Source organism: Emydura macquarii, unplaced genomic scaffold, assembly GCF_026122565.2.
Source record: "Emydura macquarii macquarii isolate MOO-44397 ecotype Brisbane River unplaced genomic scaffold, CSIRO-AGI_Emac_v2 contig_2372, whole genome shotgun sequence".
NCBI lineage: Eukaryota > Metazoa > Chordata > Testudines > Chelidae > Emydura > Emydura macquarii.
In genome coordinates this window covers 3,931,609-3,957,367 of record NW_027132509.1, presented here as the reverse complement: position 1 = coordinate 3,957,367, position 25,759 = coordinate 3,931,609, and the positions used below count along the sequence as shown (strand labels likewise).

Below are 25,759 nucleotides of genomic sequence, written 5' to 3'. Positions count from 1 at the left end.
AGACAGAGGTCATATCAATTTTTTTTTAGGAATCACTGACTTCCCGTCCAATGTCCAGACCACTAGATCATTTAGGATACCATATACAGTTACAGCTCTGTAAAATAGCTAATAAAACTGGAAAAGTATTACTATTTTGTTAATTATTTTACATTTTTGCATACTCGGCATGTTAGGCAGAAAAGCGGAGTTACATTCATGCCTGGTATAACTGCACTAGCTTCAACGGAGGTCTACCAGGATAGTGTAGACTACTGTGTTTATATAAACTGAAAGATGAAAATCCTTGTGAAAGTCAATGCAGCCTAATAAAAACATGGACTTAGTTGTACTAATATTTAACAGCAATGTCAAATATCTAGCTATCAAATCAGGAGTGTTACCAGCGATGTAAAACATGGACTTTCAAGAGGGCATTGAAAATAATTTACTTTTGCAGTACATATGACAATATTTAATGACTCTAGTGTCTATTTAACACAGGAAGCAGTAACAGCAGTAAAACTGTGCTGCCGTTTTGGGAAAATTCCATTCCATTACGTTGAGGCTGCCACTCAATGTCAGTTTTATGTGCTATTTTAATACTGAGCTACTGGTTAACACTCATTTGAATGGCATACGAACTTCCTGCTGTGTTTATTATTTATAGATGAGAGGAAGACAGACAAGTGTTTATCTTTCTTACTTTTAGAAAAATCCCACTGGCGAAAAAAGCAACAGGGTTACCATCTATGCTCTGTGAAGCAAAAGGGATAATAAGAAGTATGTGTTCTACTGATAGTAACACTAGCAGTGCTTGCTAATTAACAACAGAAAACTAGTGAAACATGCATTTAAAACATGTTTTCTGATCGTATCAAGTTTCAGGGCATCATCATATAGTGGTTTGCTATGTTTAACTTTTTCAAATGTTACCAAAGTGCTGCAAAAAGTAATTAAATGTGTAGGGTTAAATACTGCACCGTGCAACCCAGGCAGGAAGTGATTGCAGGGCCAAGAGTAAAGACTATTTATCACAGCCCAAACACAGCTACATAACAGCAGAACTGGATTCCCGCTCAGGAGTCCTGGCTAACACACTCATTCATCACACAAGTTCAGGAGCTGCAAACTTTGAAGTGTGGCCATGACTCTGGCCTACATACGTCATGGTTGGCACAAAACTCTAGAAGGGTTGCACTCTGCTTCTTTCAGGAGTAGCAGTAACATGCATTGCAGAACATAATCCTCCACAAGCCTCTGTTTCTGCAGCAACAGCATGGCTGATTCCCACCATGAGGACAGTTCCCCATACACAGCACTGTTCCTACTTATAGACAGTACAGGATTTGCCCTTAGCCCTAAGGAATCATTTTTTTTTTCTAAGCAATTTGGATACATCTGTAAAAAGAGGAATACAAGTAAAGAAGGGAGGTGTAAGGAGTAAAGGCAGGGAGGTGATATTACCTGTGTATATGGCACTGGTGAGTACACTACTGGAATACTATGGCCAGTTCTGGTGTCCACAGTTTAAAAAGGACATTGAAAAAGTGGAGAGAGTTTAGAGAAGAGTTACAAAAGCGATTTCAAGTCCAGAAAACAAGTTTTACAATGAGAGCTAAGCACAAGCTATACTGGATAGCAAAGAGAAGGTTAACAGGTGATTTGAACATGGTCTTTAGGCACCTATCCAAGGAGAATTTATCTGACCTTTAATTAGTAGATGAAATCATAACAAGATCCAATCTTGGCAACTAAAAATCAGAACAAAAATACAATTTTTTTTCTTCTGTAGGAGGTGAACACCATGCTCAGGAAAGATTGATAGACGTGTAAACAGAAGTCCTGTGTCCACAAAATAGGTACACAACAAGCAGCAGCAATGCTAGGTTTTCCATACAGCCTCCCCACTGATCTACCAGGAACACCTCCACAGGAGAACGAGGAGCTCAGCCTCCCTGCCTATTTATTCCCTGACCTCAGCCCATCTGCTGGTACTGCCAACAGAAACGTCAATTAGTGCTGGGCTTTTATGATAAAGGGACTAGATGGAGACCACAGACTCATTTTGCAAGGACTTGCCTGTAACCTGAGATATACATACAAGCCCCACGAAGTCCTTTATAAAACAAGATCACACAGAAGTGATGGTTGCTAGGCTCATAGTGGCACCAATATTTGCCCACATAGTTCAAAGTCATTCACAGACTCAGACTCTAAGGCCAGGAAGGGACCATTATGATCACCTTGTCTGACCTCCTGCACATCACGGGCCACAGAACTTCACCCACCCACTCCTGTAATAGAGCCATAACCTCTGGCTGAGTTACTGAAGTCCCCAAATCATGATTTAAAGACTTCAAGTTACAGAGAATCCACCATTTACACTAGTTTAAATCTGCAAGTGACCCATGCCCCATGCTGCAGAGGAAAGCGAAAAACCCGAGTCTCTGCCAATCTGACCCGGAGGGAAATTTCCTTCCTGATCCCAAAAATAGCGATCAGTTAGACCATGAGCATGTGGACAAGACCCACCAGCCAGACATCTGAGAAAGAATTCTCTGTAGTAACTCAGAGCCCACCCCTTATAGTGTCCCATCACTGGCAACTGGAGATACTTTCTACAAGCAGTTGCAGATTGGCTACATGCCATTGTAGGCAGTCCCATAAGACCATCCCCTCCATAAACTTTTCAAGCTCAGTTTTGAAGAAAATTAGGTTTTTTGCCCCCACAGCTCTCCTTGGAAAGCTGTTCCAGAACTTCACTCCTCTGATGGTTGGAAACCTTCATCCATTTTCAAGCCTAAACTTGTTGATGGCCAATATATATTCATTTGTTCTTGTGTCCACACTGGCACTTAACTTATATAACTACTTTCCCTCCCTGGTATTTATCCCTCTGATGTATTTATAGATAACAATCATATCTCCCTTCTTTGGTTAGGCTAAACAAGACGAGCTCTTTGAGTCTCCTCTCATAAGGTAGGTTTTCCATTCCTCACATCATCCTAGTAGCCCTTCTCTGCACCTGTTCCAGTTTGAATTCATCTTTCAAAAGCATGGGAGACCAGAACTGCACACAGTATTCCAGATGAGGTCTCAGCAGTGCCTTGTATAATGGTACAAACACTTCCCTGCCTCTACTGGAAATACCTCGCCTAATGCATCCTAGAACTGCATTAGCCTTTTTTCACAGCTGCATCACATTGGCAGCTCACAGTCATCCTGTGATCAACCCAGACTCCCAGGTCTTTCTCCTCCTCTGTCACTTCCAACAGATAAGTCCCTCAGTTTATAGCAAAAATTCTTGTTAGTCCCTAAGTGCATGACCTGGCACTTTGCACTATTAAATTTCACCCCATTTCTATTATTCCAGTTTTCAAAGTCACCCAGATCTTCTTGTATGATACTTCAGTCCTCCTCTGCATTAGCAATACCTCCCAACTTTGTGTTATCCACAAATTTTATTAACATACTCCCACTTTTTGTGCCCAGGTCATTAATAAAAAGGTTAAAGAAGATTGGCCCCAGGACGGATCCCAGAGGAACTCCACTAGCAACCTCCCTCCAGCCTGACAGTTCACCTTTCAATATGACTTGTTGTCTCCCCTTTAAGCAATTCCTTATCCGCCTTTCAATTCTCTCATTAATCCCCATTTTCCCCAATTTAACTAAGAATTTCCCATGTGGAACTGTATCAAATGCCTTACAGAAATCTAGATAGATTAGATCTACTGCATTTCCTTTCTCTAAAAAATCAATTATCTTCTCAAAGAGGGAGATTGGTTTGGTCTGGCATGATCTATCTACCTTTTGTAAAACCATGTTATATTTTATCCCAATTACCAATTAACCTCTATGTCCTTAATTACTCTCTCATTCAAACTTTGTTCTAAGACCTTGCATACAATTGAGATTAAACTAACAGGCCTATAGTTTCCTGAATCACTTTTTTCCCCTTTCTTAAAAATAGATACTATATTAGCAATTCTCCGGTCATAAGGTACGACCCCCGAGTTTACAGATTCATTAAAGTCATTACTATTGGGAATGCAATTTCATGTGCCAGTTCCTTTAATATTCTTGGATGGAGATTATCCAGGGCCCCCAATTTAGTCCCATTAAACTGTCTGAGTTCGACTTCCACCTTTAATATGATCATTTCTACTTCCATATCCTCATTCCCATTAGCAATCTTGCCACTACTCCTAACTCTTCATTACCTTTATTAAAAAATGAGGCAACGTATTTGTTTATGTGTTGGGCCATGCCTAGATTATCTTTAATCTCCACCCCATCCTCAGTGTTTAGCAGTCCCACTTCTTTCCTTGTTTTCTTTTTATTTATATGACTATAGAATCTTTTAATATTGGTTTTAGTTTCCTTTGCAAGGTCCAGCTCTGTTTGGCTTTTAGCAATTCTCATTTTATCATCTCTACACTTTCTGACCTCCAAGAGGTAGCTGTCCTCACTGATCCATCCCATCTTCCATTCCCAGGAAATGAACTGTGATGTCACAAGTGGAAAATGTTGGGAGACCAACAGTGGGGCAGGTGGGGTGCTGTGACAGACCTCATTATCCACCTTCACCTAGCTCACCAGAAACTAATGGAGCATCTGGAAGCTACCAAGGAAATGTATAAATGCCAGGCTGAGTAAAACTGCCAAGTTGCACTGACTCTAAGAGTGGAAAGTCTGCCTGTTTACAAAACATCTCAGATTCTCTCACCAATCTGCCAAATTAGGTCACCAATACTTGGGGCCATTTGCCATTGCTGAGCAAATCAATACAGAAACATTCCAATTCCAGCTGTTGAATCCCTGAAAGTCCACGTAGTTTTTCACGTCTCTCCATAATCCCTATGCAGATTTACACTGGTACTGTAAAATAAACCAGTTACTTGGGGGTCGCTTCACTGCCGCCTCCTATGGAAAAATATGAAGTCTGAGGAATCCTCGATTTTAAGTGAATCCAAGATCCACTTTATTACCTGGTGGACTGGGAGGGTTATGGCCTGGAAGAACAGTCTTGGGAACCAGAAGGGAACATCTATGCTCTGGAGCGCCTATATACTTTTCACCAGAACCCAGAAAAACCAAGGTCTAAGATCCCTAGAAGGTGCCTTTGGGGGTGCAGGGGTACTGTCAGGAAGCCAACTGCAGCAAAGTCACTCTCCTAGCAACACACTGGGCACAGCAAAGCCTACATTTTGGCCCTAAATTAGTGACAGGGACCAAAATGTTCAAACCCGGGTATCTATTGATAGTCACTTGAATCCATATTTAGGTACCTAAATGGGTGGTCTGATTCAGCAGTGCTTGGACCCACAAACCTGACTGAAGTGACTGGGTGCCCAGCATTTGTGACACTTATTTAGGTGCCTATAAACATGGATATAGGTGCCTAGATTTAGGCACCCAATTTGAATATTTTGTCTTCAGTCCCTTTATTCAAGAAGCAACTCTGGACCAGGCTGAAACAGGGTAATGTTCCAATGGCAAACATGTTTATTCCTCGGACATCCTTGGGCCTAAGAGTTAAGGCTTTGGAATGCTGCTGGTTTTCTTAAGAAAATGTGCCAATAAACAGAGGACAGACTTTGTTTTTATACTGAATTCAAGAATGTGAAGTGCATTTGTATGGTACTGGCATGGACTCCTAACAATTCTATGGCATGCTGGGAAAGAAATTGTGTCTCAACACCACTAAAGAGGGGCTAACAGGACTAGAGTATATAAAACCCAAATCATGCACCATTTAAACTGAGTTACAGGGCAAACCAATGCCAGGGAAGGTTAATCACACCTGTGAGAAACGGTCAGCACATAGGGCAGATCTACACTACTGCTTAAGTTGATCTAATTTACGTCGTTCAGGGGTGTGAAAAAGACCCCCCTGAGTGATGCAAGTTACAGCAACCTAAGTGCTGTCCACACTGGCGCTATGTTGGCGAGAGAGCATCTCCCACCGACCTAGCTTCTGCCTCTCGCAGAGGTGGGGGTAATTATGCTAATGGGAGAGCGCTGTCCTGTCAGCATACAGTGTCTTCACCAGATGTGCTACAGCAGCACAGCTGCACTGATGTAGTGCTTCTAGTGTAGACCTGCCCTTAGTATTTACATCTTGGGAAAAATAGCATTTTAGGGGCTATGTAAAGAATCAGTGACAGTTGATGCCCCAAAGAAGTGATCAAGATACTATTATCCTTCTCTCTGCTCCACTCATCTGCTCCCTCGATTCCCTGACCCTGCACAAAACTTTTCTACACATTCTCCTTCCCTCCTCTCTTACAGATTCACCCCTACCAGCTTTCTTCAGCCATCTACAAAGAACCATTTCCAGACCCATCGGCCTCCTGGCCTGTTTCTTCCTACTGTGCTAAATAATGGGAGAGCGCAGTTATATGTAGTGCAGTCAAGCTTGAACTCTCTCAATTATTTTCCTGCATGCCTGACGGTCTGAAGGTAACAGCTGGAAGGTCCCACGCTCAGCTTTTGTAGGGAGAAAAACTGGCTGCTACACAGTCCCCTCCATGCTTGCTTGCTGTTACCATGTGAAAGAAGGCCTCAGGAGAGCTACATTAATTTTGGCCAGATGCCACTCACTAACACTGCTCCTCCCCAATTCTGCTACAGCATCAGCCCCAGTTCGATCCTACAGTACCTGAAAGGTCCAAAACTCTGTTCTTACACCAGTGTAAATCTGAACTAGTTCCTGGAGTTTGAAGGATTTACACCAGTGTCACTGAGTGCAGAATATTTGGGCAAGTCTTTTTTAAATGGGGATATTTAGTAGCCCCACTAATTCCTAATTACCAGACACGTCTATAAAGGCAACAACAAATGGCAATTTCAATATGTGGATTCTACATTCATTTCAGAAAATTCAACAGAGGTACAAAGACGTGGCTTGTGTCCTTGAATACATGGAGAGCACAAAGAGAAAGTTTAGAAAAAGTCTTCCTAATAAAAGGCTAGGTCCTAGACAGCTATGGCAAATCATCACAGAAAGGAGCCTTGGAATTAGTCAAACAGAAAAAGTTAACAAAAAGCTAGCAATATCCATCTTTCTCATTTCAGAGTTTGCAACATAGCTTAAAGCAATATTAGGGTGTGACGCTGGCAGACCAGGTGCCAACTCATGCCAAGTCCCCTAAGGCGTCAAGTGAACCTCGACAAATGCATAGCTGGAAACCGGTTCAGCTCACCTGTGTTCTAATATTGTTAAAATATGTATTAGGTTTATGAAAATGTGTTTAGTGTTTATACTTTATGAAATGCTTGTAAGTTGTTACATGAATTAATCTCCCTTATATCATCTGTAGCTTATGTTATAAAGTAATAATTAAGTGTTTGCATTGAAACTATAAAAACGCCACCAGTCAGGAGAGAAGCATTACCACGTGTGAAATACTAGTTTACCACAAGAGGTGTTATCTCCTGCACAAAAAGGAAGGCCGACAGACACCAAACAAACCATGTGGAACATCAGAGGAGAAAAGACTTGGCTGATTGCTCCCTCCACACCCATGAAGAGGAGACATGCATAGGAACTCATCATCAGCTTGAACACTGGTGGAAGGGAATAAAAATCCTTGACAAGAAGAAACTGTACCTCTACGCTGCTTGGACTTTGGGAGGGCAAGATTTCTAAGCATAAGCAAGGGATCCCCAGCTGCTTAGCTTGGGTTAGCCATAGAGAACATATATAGCTTACACATTACAGCAGCTTCTATTACCTTTTGGAACCTAAGTAATTCGTTGGTGTGTGTGTGTGTGTATGTTTACCTGCTTTAACCCTGTAAAGAACTTGTTTCTTCTTTTAGTTAATAAATAATCAATTTATTATTGGATTGGCTACAAGTATTGTCTTTGGTGTAAGATCTGAAGTGCAATTGACCTGGGGTAAGGGACTGGTCCTTTGGAACTTGGAAAACCTGAATGTTGTTGTGATTTTTGGTGTAAGGGACCGTGTATCTCAAAGGCAAGCATGCCCAGGTGACAAAATAGACCAGAGTACCCAAGGGGACTGTCTGTGACCACGTTAAGGTTGTTGCAGAGCCTAAGGGGTTCACACTTGACACTTGGTTGGTGAAATCTAAGTGTAGTAGTCACAACCAGCTTGGGTTTTGTGCCCTGCTTCTTAACAGTCTGCCCTGAGGTTGGTACTCACGTCCTTGAGCCACTCCAGACAGTTTGGCATAGGAAAATTCACCTTTCTAACATCCGATATAGAAAATTTTATCATAAAAAATGCTAATAGTTTTTGTTCCATCTGGTTTTCTAGCAATGGTAAAACATTAACCAGATGTCACCAAAATTGTGACACCTATGTTCAAGAGACTTGGTGCCACACAATAAGCATCTAGTGACAGCCATAGAGCATGTCTTTGATCTTTAGGTCAAACACAGACCCGGTTAAAGTTAATGTGTGTACTAACCACTTTCATTCAGGCTAAATGAAAAGAGCAACCAAATGTCCCTTTGTGCAATGACAGCTGAAACAACAGGGAGCCACTGCCCAAGGCAATGAGTCTCATTGCAAGGCTAATCAAAAGCGAAACCTTGTGGGCCAGGGGAACTGATTCTTTGGAACCAATTGCAAACACAGGGACTAGGGGATTAATAGAATGACAAAAGATTAGGTTTGGAAGGGACTTCAGGAGGTCATCTAGTCCAACCCCCTACTTAAAGGAGGACCAATCCCAACTAAACCATTCCAGCCAGGGTTTTGTCAAGCCGCACCTTAAAAACCTCTAAGGATGGAGATACCACCCCTCCTTAGGTAACCTATTCCAGTGCTTCACCACCCTCCTAGTGAAAAAGGTTTTCATAATATCCAACCTAGACCTCCCCCACTGTAACTTGAGACCATTGCTCCTATTTCTGTCATCTACTACCACTGTGAACAGCCTAACTCCATCCTCCCTGGAACCCCCTTTCAGGTAGTTAAAGCTGCTATCAAATCCCCCCTCATTCTTCTCTTCTGCAGACTAAACAAGCCTGATTCCTTCAGCCTCACCTTATAAGTCATGTGCTCCAGCCCCCTAATCATTTGTGGTGCCCTCCGCTGGACTCTTTCCAATTTGTCCACATCCTTTCTGTAGTAGGGGACCCAAAACTGGACACAATATCCAAATTGGCCTCACCAGTGCCGAATAGAGGGGAATAATCACGTCCCTCAATCTGCTGGCAATGCTCCTACTAATACAGCCCAATATGCTATTAGCCTTCTCGGCAATGAGGCCACACTGTTGACTCATATCCAGCTTCTTATCCAATGTAACCCCCAGGTCCTTTTCTGCAGAACTGCTGCATAGCCAGTCAGTCCCCAGTCTGTAGCAGTGCATGGGATTCTTCAGTCCTATGTGCAGGACTCTGAATTTGTCCTTGTTGAACCTCATCAGATTTCTTTTGGCCCAATATTCTAATTTGTATAGGTCACTCTGTATCCTATCCTTACTCTCCAGATATCTACCACTCCCCGCAGCTTAGTGTCATCTGCAAACTTGCTGAGGGTGCAATCCACCCCATCCTCCAGATCATTAATGAAGATGTTGAACAAAACCGGCTGCAGCACCGACCCCTGAGTCACTCCGCTTGTTACTGGTTGCCAACTAGACATTGAGTCGTTGATCACTACCTGTTGAGCCCAATGATCTAGCCAGCTTTCTATCCATCTTATAGTCCATTCATCCAACCCATACTTCCTTAACTTGCTGATAAGAATACTGTGGGAGACCATACCAAAAGCTTTGCTAAAGTCAAGGTATATCACATCCACTGCTTTCCCCACATTCAGAGTCAGTCATCTCATCATAGAAGGCAATCAGGTTGGTCAGACATGACTTGCCCTTGGTGAATCCATGCTGACCGTTCCTGATAACCTTCCTCTCTTCCTAGTGCCTCAAAATGGATTCTTTGAGGACCTGCTCCATGATTTTTCTGAGGACAGAGGTGAAGCTGACCAGTCTATAGTTCCCCAGATCCTCCTCCTTCCCTTTTTTGAAGATGGGCACTATATTTGCCTTTTTCCAATCATCCAGGACCTCCCCCAATCACCATGAGTTTTCAAAGATAATGGCCAATGGCTCCGCCATCAGCCAACTCCTTCAGCACCCTCAGATTCATTGCATCCAGCCCCATTCTTTCAGCACTGAGAGCTGCTCACCTCCTCCCCATTCTTTGCTGCCCAGTGCAGTAGTCTGGGAGCTGACCTTGTCTGTGAAGACAGAGGGAAAAAAAGCATTGAATACTTCAGCTTTTTGCACATCATCTGTCATTAAGTTGCCTCCCCTGTTCTGTAAACGGCTCACACTTTCCCTGACCTTCTTCTTGTTACTAACATACCTGTAGAAACCCTTCTTGTTACCCTTCATGTCCCTTGCTAGCTGCAACTCCAACTGTGCTTTGGCCTTCCTGATTTCATTCCTGCATGCTCGAGCAGTATTTTTATAATCCTCCCTAGTCATCTGACCAAGCTTTCACTTCTTGATTGGTTGCAGCTGTGTTTGTCTGTGTGTGAGAAAGGCAGAAAGTTATCAGAAAGCGAGAGACACAGTAGTGAGTATGGCCCTGAAAGAAAGCTGAAAGAAAACTTTTTGCGGGCACAGTAATCTCTAAAAAGGCAGACTTGGATTTCTGAACAAGGAAATTGACTCCTTTTTGTTCCTACTGTGTTCAGGGAAACAGGACTTTGTAAATAAACAGGACTGCAATAAAGAAATACCTGACTTGTATCATCTTTCTCCTCATAACAGCAACAACCAACAAGGCCCCAAATACTGGCTAACCACTCAGGTCAGAAAGGGGCAGCAATGCTGTTTTAGATTATGCTCTCCACAGTGGAAGAGGTGGACCAGCCACTAGGATTGAACATAATGAAAGAAATATAATGAAACCTTATGAAACATATGAAACCATAATAAAAGAATTCCCATATCTTTGCAGAAATGCTGCACAAAAGATCAAGTGGTCTGCAGATTATAGTTCATTAGGATAACAAATGGAATTAGATGAAACTAGATGAAACACCAAGTTATAAATTCAGATCTTTGAGTGATAACACAGAGTGGGAGCTCAAGTAATGTAAGGCTTGAAATGACATCAGAACACTAACACTGACCCATAGCTAACTCATCTATCTGTATCCAGGACTCTGTAATAGCGATGAAAACATTACAAGTTCTGCCATGTTTTGTGAAATAGAATATTTTGTTTGAATTCCTTGTTGTGTGAAAATTATGGCACCCTGATACAAGCAGGAGCAACCCCAAATGAAGTCAGTGTAGCGGCACCTGTTATGTCAGTGGTGAATTTGATCTGATTATGCTGCAATAAAAAGAGAGTAAAGTGTCTCTTGCACCATGGACCAGCGCATTTGGTTATTAATCAAAGATTGGTGGCTCTAAAGCACTTGGGAATATAACCATTTCCAATATACATCCAAACTACAGGATTGGAAAGGGTCCATCCACATGGTAAAATTGCAGGATTGGGACCTTTGATTGTGAACTCTTCATGTATAGTTGTACAGTACTATGGGGCACTAATCCTGTTTAGAGCATCTATACATGACTAACACAAACAACAAATACTACCAGCCAATGACATGGGATGGTCATACTAATTGTAGAAATTATCAGTCAAAGATGATATGTGATATAAAGGTATTTATTACATAATTATCCTATGTATCATTCCTTTCGATTAATGTAACATGCACAGTCTGAACATTTGCACTCGTTTAATTCATTAAAAATACAGTATATCAGGATTTTTAACTTAATAGGATTTAACATGCTCAACATATTTTCTCCCAGTCAATTCAAAGAAAAAATATTTAAGTATATAAAAAGGATACAGTTGAGAATGGTCATTGCAATTCACAAGAATAGGAAGTCTGACTGATTAAAATACATTTCTAAAAATGCACTAATTGATCACTGTTTGCCAAGCTCAGTTACTAAGGGCTCTGCTGAATCTAAATTGAATGTGAGATCAATAGCATTAAAAATTATGAAATAACTAGCATACCAATACAGTCTTTGAAACATCCTGTGTCTGGAACTCACTGTAAAGCTAACAAAAATGCATGTAGATGAGGTCTCCTAGGATTTCAGCTCCTGCTGGTGTCTTTTAGATGAGCTAGCAATTAATTATGACTGATAAAACGATAGCTGTACATGTTAAAGGATTTAATGCGAAAGGATATTTTAGGGAGGAAATAAAGTAAATCTACAGAGTGGTAAAACACCATGGGCCTGATCATCCCCTCCTACAGGGAACACCTCAAGATAGGAATTTACCAATTCACTGTGCAGAATCCTAGAAAGAAGCTGCAGAAAAGACTCAGATGTTTGTCAGCTAAGCCCAAATTAAGCCAGACTAGATGAAATGGTGGTAAAATGCTTGAGTCTTGCCTTCCCTAGATCTTCCACTATTGCTTCTACTGGTGGAGCTGCAGTGGTAGTGAATTACTTAGTACAACGAAGGACTCACATTCTGTATCATTTGTAAAGCGATTGATTTCAGTGACAGATCAGAGCATGCCGGTAGGGCAGGATGACAGGGTAGAATCCACCATGCATATCTAAGGGGAGAATTTTATACTGAAGTTGAAACATCATCCACAATTCTCTCAGTCTAGCGTAACCAATCTGTTGCCACCTAGCATTTAATAGGCCAAATCAATATATAGGCCAAAAAAACCAAAAACCCCAACACCCCACATACAACAAATCTCAGGTGGAAGTTTACTTACATAAAGGCTGAGTAAAAACTCAGGATTTGAGTCAGTGGAAGTTTTACCTGAGCAAAATATAAGCAGGGACTTGGGAATTTGGCACCCAGATTCTCCCGATACTACACAGCATGGCCACTTACAAGTTCACAGCCCCAGTGGGGATACAGCTTAAATCCTCCTGCTTCAAAAGCACAGGCCCCCAACCAAGTGAGCTAAAGGAGAATATGGATCCAGTGGATAGTGGTATACCTACTACCCATCACATTACAGTACCCTGGTATTTGCTGGATCTCCAAATAGTAGGTGATCCTACACAGGTCCCAATTCTACACTGAGTTATGGATTGCAAACTTTTGCATCCCACTCCACAGAGGCCAGCTGGAATTCACCCACACTGCTCATTAAAGTTTTGTTCATATACACATCGCACACAGTAAGTGCTGCAACACTTAGAGTAAGCCAGGTGTATAGTGTCCGTCGTATTTCTTTATTGCCATGTTTTTTGTGGGTTAAGGCAGATGATTAATGTCATTTGAACATTCTTTGTAAAAGGATTAATTAGGGTACAGACAGATTCGTTTTCACACTGCTGAATCTGTGTTAGAAGCAAAGACATTACCATATACTGCTTGAGAGTAATCTGTGTATTAACTAGGAAACAGAGGGCTACTGCTCATCCATCATTTGTCCACTGCTGTATACTGATAAATGGGTTTAACACTGAGATCTGAGTTACACATGCACTCACTAAATACTGCTTCTTTCCAACTATAAAAATACATCTAAAATATACCCCCAAATAGCACACTTCTGAAAAAAATGATGGGAAAATTGTATTGAATTTCAAGTTGCAAATAAGAACCATCTAAAATTCCACAGTTTTATGAACAACAGTAACAAAAATTCTACTCTCTGGAATCCATTTTTATGTTACAGTAGAGGTTGTTTCACATCCTCCGACACAGCACTCAACACATCCTCTGACAAGGATCAATCCTGTAGGTCCATCTCACACACACACACACACACACACACATCCCTGCCTGACTTCAATGAGAGTTCCATGCATGGAATGCCTGCAGAATCTGTCCCCTAACCCTAAGAATCCCACTGTTTCCCAGTTCTCACACAAAGAGCCAGTTAGATACTGCATTTTGTCTACAATCTTTCTGATGGAACACTAGACAGGGCACACTGTCCAATTTGTCAGTGTTACTGCATAATTGGCTAACTATTATAGGTATCTATTTAGCAAAACAAAGCATCCTGCTACCTGGAGCTAAGTAAATTCTGCACACGTCACAGACTGTTCTTTTTAGCCCAATAAGCAAGCGATCAGAGAATCAGGACCTATAAACTGTTTTTAAAAGTTATTTGTAAAAGAGATTAGATACAAAAGAGAAGGGAGAAGGTCTGAGGGTATGTCTTCACTGATGGCGGTAAATTCGCCGCCGTCAGATCCATCTATCTGGATCGATTGAGTGGTTAGTGAAGACCCGCTCAATCGATCCAGAAGTCGATGCGTTGAAACCAACCCCACAAGCGACGTAGCACTGCATCGACAAGAATGCATTTCTTGTCGGCGCAGCTCAGTGAAAACGTTGCATACAAGAGGAGTTACGAAGTCGATGGGAGTTATGCAAGCTACTCTGTGTAGCTTGCATAACTCCCGTCGACTGCTGCCGAATTTCCAGATAAGTGTAGACCTGGCCTAAGATTCATCACTGTCCATTGCAAAAATTGCTGAATGATCACATAGAATGCACCCAGTTGATCGTAACAATAGTTTCTATTCCATGCTCCAGAACAGTGTTTCTTAACCTGGGGGTTTAGAGGGGTCGCAAGTGCAGATCTGGTATTGGGGGTGGCAAGAAAGGCAATTGCCTGGAGCCACAGGGGCGCCATGAAACTAAGTTACATGCCTCAGCCCCGTGGGGGTGGGACTCAGGCTTCAGGGGTACAGTAGTTTGGAAAGGTTAAGAACCACTGCTCCAGAAGAAGGTGAACAGCGCCCAAGGTTCCTAGCTTCTATGTTATGTGGATAATTCTTGGTTTTAATTCTTCTGCATTAAACAGCCATCATTTCAATGTACATTGTTTGGTTTTTGTTGTTGTTGTTACTATAGATAATCACCTCACTTGTGCATCAAGCAGGCTAGATACAAGTTAGAGGTTTATCATAACCCCATTCACACAATTCTACTTCTCTTCTAACAACAGCCACTTTGTAAAACAACAAGATCTTGGTGTTACACTTGTATATCCCCTTTGTAATTTCCATCTTATTTGCTCAGTGCACTTGTCAAACTAAACATCCCTTCTAAAAGGGTTAAACTCATGCAAGGGGAGGGAAATAACCACTGTTTTTGCTTGCTTTAGACAATGTAATCAAAGTCAGAGAGAAAGGAAAAGTGATCTTTGATTCTAGGATTATTTGTATTGGTGATTCTAAATGAGAGAAGCATACAATGTGAAGAGGATACAGCTTGATTCTGTAGAAGCAAGTCATCCTCCAAGGCCCGAGTAAAGCAGAAAACTTATTTTCACTACAGCACCAACTGAATATGACATGGAAGTCATAGAATCGGGTTAAGTCCTGCGTGTAACACCAGTGAAGTATCCTTACCATCTCTCACGGAAGTTTTCTGAAAATAGCCTTTCAAAGCCAACAATGAGGGAGGATGGACATACTGTAAAAGTAACAAAGTTCTTCCAAGTATTTTTTGGAAGTATTTAGATGATGTGCTACAACACTTCAAATTAATGCCATGAAAATCAGGCTAGATTAGGTCAAGGTGTGTTTATGTGTTTAGCTGCTGAGATACTGGTACAGATGTCAGAGATAAGGCAGGATGGAGGTACCCTGCCCACCCAACTCCTCAACATAATCTCATTCCCCAGGCTTATGAAAAGGAAAATTGGAACTCTGAGGTTTGGAAAGAGAGATCACACCAGTTATATACTTGATACAATGATCACCACTTTACAACCATGAAGTCAGATCCTGAGCTTACTGAAATCAATGACAACTCTCCATTGTCTTCAGCAGGTGCAGGATTGGGTCCACAGTGAGAATACCTCCCTCCTTTGTATCACAGCTCATTGGCCTCTTATTGTTTCCCTTTCTGTCATCTCTAAGGGGGGCAAAAAGTCATTCAAATTAAGATACTAAGATATGTAACCTGAGTAGCCTGGATGAGTGTATTCTGGATATATAACCATCATCATAGTCCTAAGGATCAACTTTTGCTTAATGTAAAGAAAGGTAAGATAGGATTATGCACGCAAATCTCTCCCTGATTTGAATAGGAGATTTGCCTGCACATGAAGAATGGAATCAGGCCATCACTGGGTGCATACTTGTGTTTTGTTTGCAAGCAGAGTACTTAGTTACATGACTATGGTCAAATTTAGCTATGTAGCTCTCTCGCAAAGTATGTTTAGGTTTTCTCCCAATCTTTACAGATCTGTTTTGTACTTCTATAGAGGCAGCATCATTAAAACCCTTTCACGTTTTATATATAATGTAACAACATTTAGCACTTGCAGATTGCTCCTGGATGTTCATCACACACCGTACTGTTATGCAGATAAAGAGGCATTAAAGGATTATTTTTGTAGGAAGGTTCATACAGACTTTGGCCCTGATCCTGGAAACACTAATGCATATGCTTAACTTAAGTTTATTCATACAATTATGTTTCTGGGGTAGTTCCTGGGACTAAAGTTAAGCACATGCATAAGTCTTTGTTTTCCTCTCTAAGAATCAATGTGGTTATAGAAGAAACAGTGGACTAGATCTGTTCCTTTCGCTTTGCTCTGGTGCTGCAACCAGGACAGAGGGCTGGCATAAGCACTGTGATTGGCAGTCAGCTACACTTCAGCCATTCTGGACCAGCAAAACAATGCCATGGAGGCTGGGCAGTTACTAATGGCAAATGTTAGAGCAGGTCTGAAGCTTCTCTAACTTGCATCGGAGACCAAACATTGCCAGCTGCTTCCAGGATCATGTGGTGGGTAGAGAAGGGTCAGTAACAGAAATCCCCCTATGTTCCTCCCCCATTCAGCTCTGGCCCACGTGAAGATCTGGTCCTATCACTGACATGATTTAAAACATTTCAGAACTGAACAGGACTCCATCTGTTGGTTTGTTTTCTGTGACACACAAGATACGAAGTTACTCTTCTAGATGTTATTGATGCTGTACATTCAACTGCTGCATGGAGATTGACAGGAATGATCTAAATGACAAATTACTTACTCTTGTTAGCGTTATCCCAGCTCTTGGATTAAGTTAGAAGGTGTTTGTGATACATCTAATAATATTACCATCATAATCAAAGAGGAGGTAGAAATGCCTGAGGGCTGAATTTGGTAGAATTTATTGGAAGGGCAATGGTTTACAGGTTAGGTTAGCACCTTGTTCCAGTCACCAGCCATAAATGTGTCAAAGTGAAATATGATCTAATTTTTATGCAGTTAATTTATATAGCTGATTTGACAGGACATAACAAACATGCACTACCTCACATTTTTCTGTGACTCATGGTGTATTTACATGAGGGGCTTGATTACAATGGCAAATAGTAATTGGACAATAATATATTTGCTTTGCATAAGGCAGTAAGAATTGTATTTTATTTCTTTCCCTCCATAGAACTGCCCCATAGCAAATAGTGCAATTTTAACCTCAACTCACATGCGCACCTGCCATTAACATTAGTGAAAATTCCACTCTCACACTCCAGTGAGAACACACACCTACATTTGTTTTTAATCAGAGACGATGTTAAGACCTCTTTCTGCAAGGTCCAAATGTGATACTTGGCAGCATATATTTATGAGATTCCACACTGTGGACTGGACTTTGATTCTGTTTTAAGCAACTCTACTAATATAAACTAGCCAGCTGATTATTTACAGTGGAATATAAACACATACAATGTTTGTCTGAATGTATATTATTAATGGTATAATTATGTGAGTTGCCATCAGAATTGAATGAAAGTTCATATTACAGGAGACGGTATAAATTCTCTTGCTCTTTTTTTTTAGGTTTCCTTTTTCTGCAATACCTCAACACCTGCTGTTCCCCATTCACGTAGCTTTGTACCCTGAGTTTCAATTTGAGTTGAGAGCTGTGATGAACTAAAAAATGTAAAGTGAAGCCACTATATTTTGCCTGATTTGGGCTACATAATAAGCAATCATCCAATGTGTGTGTGACATGCCTCTAGGATCCAAAGCCATAATCCACATTCAGTGGAAACTCAAGCCAGGCTTGCCATAAAGTTAAAAATGCAGTGAATGTTTCTGAAAAATAGCCCATATTTCTGGTTTGTTTTCCTCAGTTTGAGGCTTCGCTGAAAATTTCACTCAGCTCCTCATGGCACCACTGCAGTCTAGGACTGTACAAAACCAACTGGTAGTTAAAACTATTCCATTATGCTGCCTCCTTAAGACAGCACAAAAATACAGAAACTTGCCCCCCCTGCAGAAAGTTCCTTTAGGCCCTAAGGCTATATTTACACTGCAAGAAAAAACCCTTGGCACTGAGTCTCAGAGCCTGGGACAATTGACTCAGGCTTGTGGGGCTAAAAGTTTCAGTGTAAACATTCGGGCACAGGCTGGAGGCGGGCTCTGCAAGTCTTCCGCCTCACAGAGTCTCAGAGTCTGGGTTCCAGTGCAAACCCAAACAGCTACATGGCCATTTTTAGCCCCACACCCCGGGTCCAAGTCAGCCAATTGGTCCAGCTGTGGCCATGCCGCAGGTCTTTTACTGCATTGTGAACGTACCCTGAGAGGCTATGGAAGTCAATAGCTTACAAATAGATGCCAGGATTTCTACAAAATATTTTTAGTTAAAAAGTTAATCCACCTCATATGGAAATAGCTTTATTTTTTAGAAAACTAGTGTGACATCCTGCATTCAGACAATTCTCCGCAAAACTCACAGATCTCTGCACTCCTTTTTGGCTATACTATCTCCATTTAAGAGCCTTTTCTTCCTTTCCCTCAAGTTTGGGAGTTTTATATCTTAAGAGGTTCAAAAGAAAAAAAAGTAGTCCATTATAGAATCATGGCTGATCATCATTAAACAGAAGGCCCACGCTGCCCATATGCTACTGCAGGTTGAACTTTCATGTCCGGATCAGAACAATGGACTAACAGTTTATGATGAATAGTAGAAATCATCACACACATACACAAATGGAACAAATATACCTCAAAAAAATTAGAGCGAAATCACAACAACAGGAACAATCATCATCCATCACTGCTCAAGTTTTACACCAGTAGCAAACAACTGGCTTCATAGACTAATGCATCGCTGACTGACACATACCACATGTTCCAGAATATTAGTACCATGGATCGTGTTTGCTATACTGTGGCATACACACTGGTTCACAGATCCCTGTTCCTATTTCATTCATCAGCGAGGTGTGAATAGTGCAGTGATAATGCACCGTCATTTTCCTCCATGATTCAGAGAATTTTCCTACTGAGCACTGCATCTTTTGACACTTCTGCGCACTGATGTGAACATGTGGTTTCTCATAATTCTTATGGTACTTGTCACAAACTGCCAGTCTACATCTGTGGGTGGAGGCCAACATCCTCCAGGGTGTGTCCACTTAATATTCTCAGTTGTGTTGAGGCTTTTCCATTAGTTGATGTCCTAACATGAGTGTGCCTTCACTCCCACACTGCTGTTGCACACCTCAAGATTGTTGTCATTTAGTGCAAGGGCATTTATATTCAAAGGCATGTCTCATATTGACTAGACTTGAAGTGGGAAGATTCAGTTTATAGATGAAACAAGATAAAAATGCCACAGACCATCTGTCAAATACTAATGCACAATTCATACAAATCTCTTTGGTCAGACTGGGAACCTTTAAGGAGGACTGTTTTCACTTGGAAATGGGGATAAACTGACATGTCTTCCATGAAACCAATATCAGGCTTTTATCCTATGTGTAGAACTAAATTCCTCCTTCGTTGACAACAGCTGTAGTATTGTGACCCTAGGCACCCCTATATTCACACCCTACCGCAATAGTACTTCACAAGACATATTTTGTACAAGTATCATATGATCATATTATCATTTTTATTAATAGTACTTCACATTTTTATTAATATCCTCATAAAATGAATGTGTTAATGTTCACAAGACATAAAAAGCTATGTTTGAACCAGACACATCTGGGGAATGAGTAGACAGGTTTTTTCCAGAAAAAAGGAAAGGCAGATGCCTCCATTCAGGTGCAATCACAGACAACTGGCAGTCACAGTTAAGTGGCCGTTCATTTGGGGGGGGGGGGGGGGGGGGGAGTGAGAAGAGGGAGAGGAGGCTGCAGGGACAGATCCATTTGCACTGTAGAAACCACCAGCAGGGAAGAAACCAGCATGGATTCTTCTCCATCAGATTCCATGGCACCTTCCCTCCCAGAAGGAACACTGAGCTTTGAGAAGGCTACATTTCAAAAGTTCACTGGATTATAAAAGAGAGAGGCAAAGAACCCCAAGTGATATTTCCCCGAAGACGACAAATGACCTAAGCACTTTGTACTTTGTGGGTGATCCTGACCAAGGGGTGGTCAGCCATCTTGCTGGGAGGACGTGTGGTCGGAATCTTACCTTGAACAAAGACTGCAGTCTTGTTAAGCCTTAGTCACTAGAAAGCATTTTTCACTTTTGTTTGTTTGTAACCATTTCTGACTTTATGTGAGCTCACCTAAACTCTCTCTTTTTTTGGATTAAATAAACTTGTTTTACTTTTATCTCAAGTCAAACACAGTACTGGGTTGATTTAAAGTGATTATTAACTCCAGGTAAAGCAACAACTTGCCATGCTTTTCTCTCTTCAAAGAAGCAACTGATCTTATTACTCCTCTGGCTGTTCCAGGAGAAGGTTCAACAATTCAGGACAGATGGTTTGGGGGAAATTCAGTGATGGGGGCATGTTGGGGTGGGAATGGGGTGAGGGTCACTTGGCTAATAGTAACCAAGACTGGTGGAGTGTGGCTGTAATGTAACAAGCAGGCTGCTAGAGTCTGAGTTGCTGAACGAGGGCTGCTCAACACACAGTCACTCCGTGAATGCTTATATCCTGATTGGGAGAGTCCAGACAGAGATGACCAGCAGCAGAACATTTGAAGGTACTCAGGATTACAGGACAAGCAGTGACACCACCTCTCACTGGACTGAATTGCACCCCAGAACCCGACAGGTATATCTTACTAGTTTATGAGGGATGATGATGCTGAGCAAAACCAGTATCCTGTCCTGGACCTGAAGTTATATATGTCATCAGAAAAGCAATTCTTAAATCCAACCTCAAAAATGCAAAATCTGGCTTGGAAATTCAATTCACTAATACTAGATATAAAAGTATTTGGAACATCATCAGATCAACCACCTCTGATGCAATCCAAGCTCCCTCTCCTGGCCTTTACGAATAATGCATATCTGAGCAAAACAAAACAGTCCAGTACCTCTTCCAAAAGCAATCAACCAAACACTCATATCTGGACAAACAAGTCAAAATTATTGTATATATTCCGAAGCAGGGGACATTCCAAGACAGAAGTTTCTTTCTAATGTTGAATAAAATGCATAATTATACAATACCTCTTTATTTCCTTTGTCAATCCCTTACAGTCTTGAGCAGGCGACTCTACATCATTAGCGGGTGTAGGAGCCCAGGATGCATCTTCAAGAACAGATGTAACAGGGTTCTCAACTTCTTTGCAGCTAACTGGCTGGGAAGTGCTGTAAAACAATTCAATTATTATAAATAACAACCTCTGCAAAATGTAATCAATGCCAAGAAGTTTTCAACAACATTTGCAAATTTACCCTTGAGACGCTAGCTTACTGTCAGACTCATTTGTTAAGAGTGTCATGTTTTGTGTTCCTACATATAGAGCACAGAATAAATAAATAGCTAACAGCTACAAACTAGCTACTTGGCAGTTCTGCAGTGCACAGTGCTTTTCATGCAAGGATCTCAAAGCACTTGGCAAACCTTAATTAAGCCCCAAGAGGTCAAGAGCTAGCAGTTTGTCTTTTCCAATGCTAAAAAACAATAGTAAAGTTTTCTTACTCGAAACTTTCAATATACCGCAGAACTAAAAGAATTCACACTATAAAAAAATAAGGCTAGAGATCTGTGGCATTATTTTAATACCAGCTATTGCCACCGTACTGCTAAGTCCCACAGAGTTGAGAGTAGATATGAGATTTCAGCTCATGAATTTCAGAATAGGTAAATACATTTTTTAAAAGCCAACAGGGGTGTTTCAAGGGTGACAGTGACAGCAAAAAAGTCATTTTGGAAAAGGAGTGCCCTCTCCTGGCTAGATCAGGGAAGAGACTGGTGATAAATTACAGCTGCCTTTCTGTCATGCTGGGTCTTTTTTTGTTTTTAAATGAAGAGACCAGGATAGTGTACAGTGAAAAGACAAAGGACATGCGAGAACAGCAAAAACCGGCATGACTCCAGAGACAAAACATTACTGTTGTTTTCATTCCATTTTAGAGCAAGCAGAACAGGAATGTGATGTTGCAACAGTGAACACCTTTGAATATAAGAGTTGTGACAATGGGGCCAATCTTTGTCCAGCTGTCTATGTTTTTCAAAATGCTCTTTTTAAAAAAAAAAAAATCTAGAATGGGGAGGAAGGGAGCTTTGTATTTAACTTCATGAAGGAGAGTGCTCAGTGAGGACATTTTCAAATAGCTGGGCCAACATGTTGTGCCTCCAAAAATAGGTTTGCACAGTCAACACATGCATTTGCATCCACAAAGAATGTGCACAGGTGACTGGAATGCTGATACATGGGGGACAGCCTTCCTCCTCAACTAGAGCAATGTCCACCAAACCCCAGGCCCCCTCATCTGGCAACAGATGTCTTAATTTTGCAGTTTACAAAGCTGAGGGAGGGAGGAGCAGTGCATGTGAGAAATCTGCACAGCAGGTTCAGTTAACAAGAGAGAAGACCAGAATTTCACAGACAAATGTGTCTGCAACTTCATAAAAACAAAACCGTTAACCAGATGCAAAAATGAAAAAGTATGCTGTCAGGCTTTACAAAATGAATAGCAGTAAAACTAGCCAGAACAGGGTGCTGTCCCACAAATAAAAATCCTCCTGCCTCTTTGCTCCTACACTTCCTTTCTGCTACATGCAGTACTGTCCTCACCCATCCTGTGTCTCCAGAACAGTGTCACTCCAACAGCTCGCTTCCATCTGTTAATAATTTTAACCATTTAGTAACTACATGCTTTCTGCTTTTGTCTGCACACCATTATTCAAATGACAGAAAAAGTAAACTCCAAAAGATTTTAAAGTAATTATGGTTCCTGTAGGAAAACACCCGGTGTAAGACAACAGATATTTGTACAGCTCAAACCAGACCAGGTTATAGTTAAGTGACGGAAACAAGGTAAAAGGCAACGACACAGATCATTTCACACTATTTACATAAGCAGAGCATGCTTTTGTGGCTTATAGGACTCTCTAGTCTCCTAACATGTGCGTGTATGTATTGAAGTGGGAAAACTAAGTAAATAAGTGGGTTTTGCATTTTATCTGAAGAGTGGTGAGATCGGTTGTCACTTTGATCTCCTCTGGGAGTAAGTTTCACCCATCTTGGGCCAATTCTTGGGAAGACCCTGTCTTCTGCACTCAGGAAGCTCACCCTCCATGGGGCCAGTTTCAGAGTTCTAGAGGAAAACTGTTGTTACAGGAGGTCACGGTTGGAGAAAGGGGTGCCTGACCACAATGAATGGCTTTGAAGATTAGAAGCAACACCAAGAGGAAAGTTAATATTGGTGAACATTTATGACGGTATCCCACCCAGCCCGTCAGATCAGAATGAAAATTTCTTATGGGTTTCCAGCAGTCGCTGTAGATAGGAATTCAGCCATTCCCCTTAAAAGGCCCTTTATTTTCACCTATTGAGGAACACTAGAATTATTCTGACCGGCTTCAGGAACACGTTCTTCCTTTCCTTCTGGTTAGATATGGAAATCCAGGACTTTGAAAACTTACTTCACATCCCCAACTTCAGCTACTGTATAGGTGGGCACAAGAGCTCTTATTCCCTGTGGTATTATTCTCCCCTTTCCTTGCTAAAACTATGAAAATTATTTCTGAAATAAGCCTGGCTTCATTAGCTAATGTTCCCACAGTTCTCTGGCCATACACAAGTTGTAAGTATTATTAAAATTGTCTTCTATGAAACTAGCTAATTCTCTCTTCTTTATGTACTTCTCACAACAACTCACCCTCCCACCCCCGTTCCCCGCCGCCCTAGTGAAACGACCTAACAGAACAGTAAGGCCTCCCAATATTTTCAGACCCATCACGTTTTGAAAGAAACAAGCTATTTCCATTTTCATATACTATATTTTCCCTTGGCTAAAAATTGCCTTTGTCCTTATATAGTAATGTCAAATGTATACAGCAGGCAGTATGACTATACAGGGTTACACCAAAACTAGAGGAAAATGCTAAAAGCAAAAAGTAAACTGCCAAAAATAAGTGACTGTCAAACATCTGTTAGGAGTGTAAACCAAGCATCACAAAAGGAAACAAATGCACAAGGCGGCTAATCAAGACAGGAATACACCAAATGCACATAAGATTTGTGGGGTGGGGTGTTAATAAGTGTACACCCTACAAAATACTGCAAGAACGTTCTGAAATAAAGGCACACCAATGAGCTGCTTACAGTACTACCCAACCCCTCCCTCTCTCACTTTTTGATTCACTACCACCAACATTCCTTCCAGTCTGCACATAAAAGAGAAACATTTTCAATGGAAACAGACTTCGACTACTGTCATTTCTAACGTGTGCTGCAAAATGAAACTAGCCACCAAAATTGATTTTATACGAGGGGTGGTTTACTTTTTATGGGCTATCACATGGGCAATGATTATAAAAACAATTTTAAAACACTACACGTTTAGAGAGCGCTTTGCATTTTTCAAACGTTATATGAAACATGACTACGTTGCCATAATGACCATGTGTGGCTGGTAACTATATTGGGCTCAGTTCATTGGTTGTGTAAATGATGCCAAAACGATTCAGATGCAGGCAAAAGAATCAGTAGCGGCATGGAAGTGGGATGAAGTGCTATTAGCATGGGCACGCAATTCATTGCTTGTGTAACTTGTCTAACCACCCCTAGTTGGGTTTGGGCCAGAGGGAACGTGGTCTGTGCAAAGTGAGACATGTCTGCCATTACTAGCGGTTGCACTCATGCAGCAGTGACGTAAGGGTGACTGAACTCAGGATATATCTACATTGCAGCTGGGAGTGAGCCTGGGTATACTGACTTACGCTACTTCCATTCAAACTACCAAGCGAAAAACAACAGTGTGGACATTGCGGTACAGGTGAGCCACCGGAGCTCAGACCCATGGAGTTGGGCAGTCTTGGACTCGGATGGCTACCACCCGTGTCGCAACCTCCACACTGCTGTATTTAGCAAGCTAACCTGAGTGGAGCTTGTGTGAGTCTGCCTACCCCGGGCTGGATGGCTTGCTCCCAGATGCAGTACAGACATACCTTCAGTGTCAAAAGTAAAGTAGGTTCCCCCAGCCCTCCAGTCAGACCATGATGTAACTCTGACTTTCAGGCAACATCTGTGCCAGCTCCCACCCCCAAATTTGCAGTGCCTACATTAGAACTCAACAGCCATTTCTGAAACGTGATCTAGTATAAAAGAGTTTTATTCTCAAAGCAAATTGGCAGCTAGGCATAACTAAGACACCACCAGACACACCAGCTGTCCCCTGTAGCTCCCAGAGCTTTTAGAACTCCTGACTGCACAGTCATTAACCTACGGAGCCGAGTTTGTCAGAAAACACACGTTTTTAAACTCTCTGGTTTTTTTGTAAAAAAAAATTAATTTTAAACAAAACTTCTTGACCACCTTTATTGCTCGATGCCCCTGTTCCCACACAGCTCACAGTGAGGAATAATCCCCAAGAGACCTTTGCTGTGTGGGT

The 25,759-nt window shown here is 41.5% G+C and overlaps 1 protein-coding gene across 5 annotated transcripts in view; it reads right to left on the bottom strand.

Annotated features, from left to right (window-relative positions):
- Nucleotides 1–25,759, bottom strand: part of TACC2 (transforming acidic coiled-coil containing protein 2) — a 167,027-nt gene that overhangs the window by 77,517 nt on the left and 63,751 nt on the right. For all 5 annotated transcript variants that reach the window (XM_067561353.1, XM_067561349.1, XM_067561350.1 and 2 more), the window contains one exon: nt 21,365–21,505. In XM_067561353.1, the coding sequence (XP_067417454.1) occupies nt 21,365–21,505 (141 nt within the window). The remainder of the gene's footprint in view (nt 1–21,364; nt 21,506–25,759) is intronic.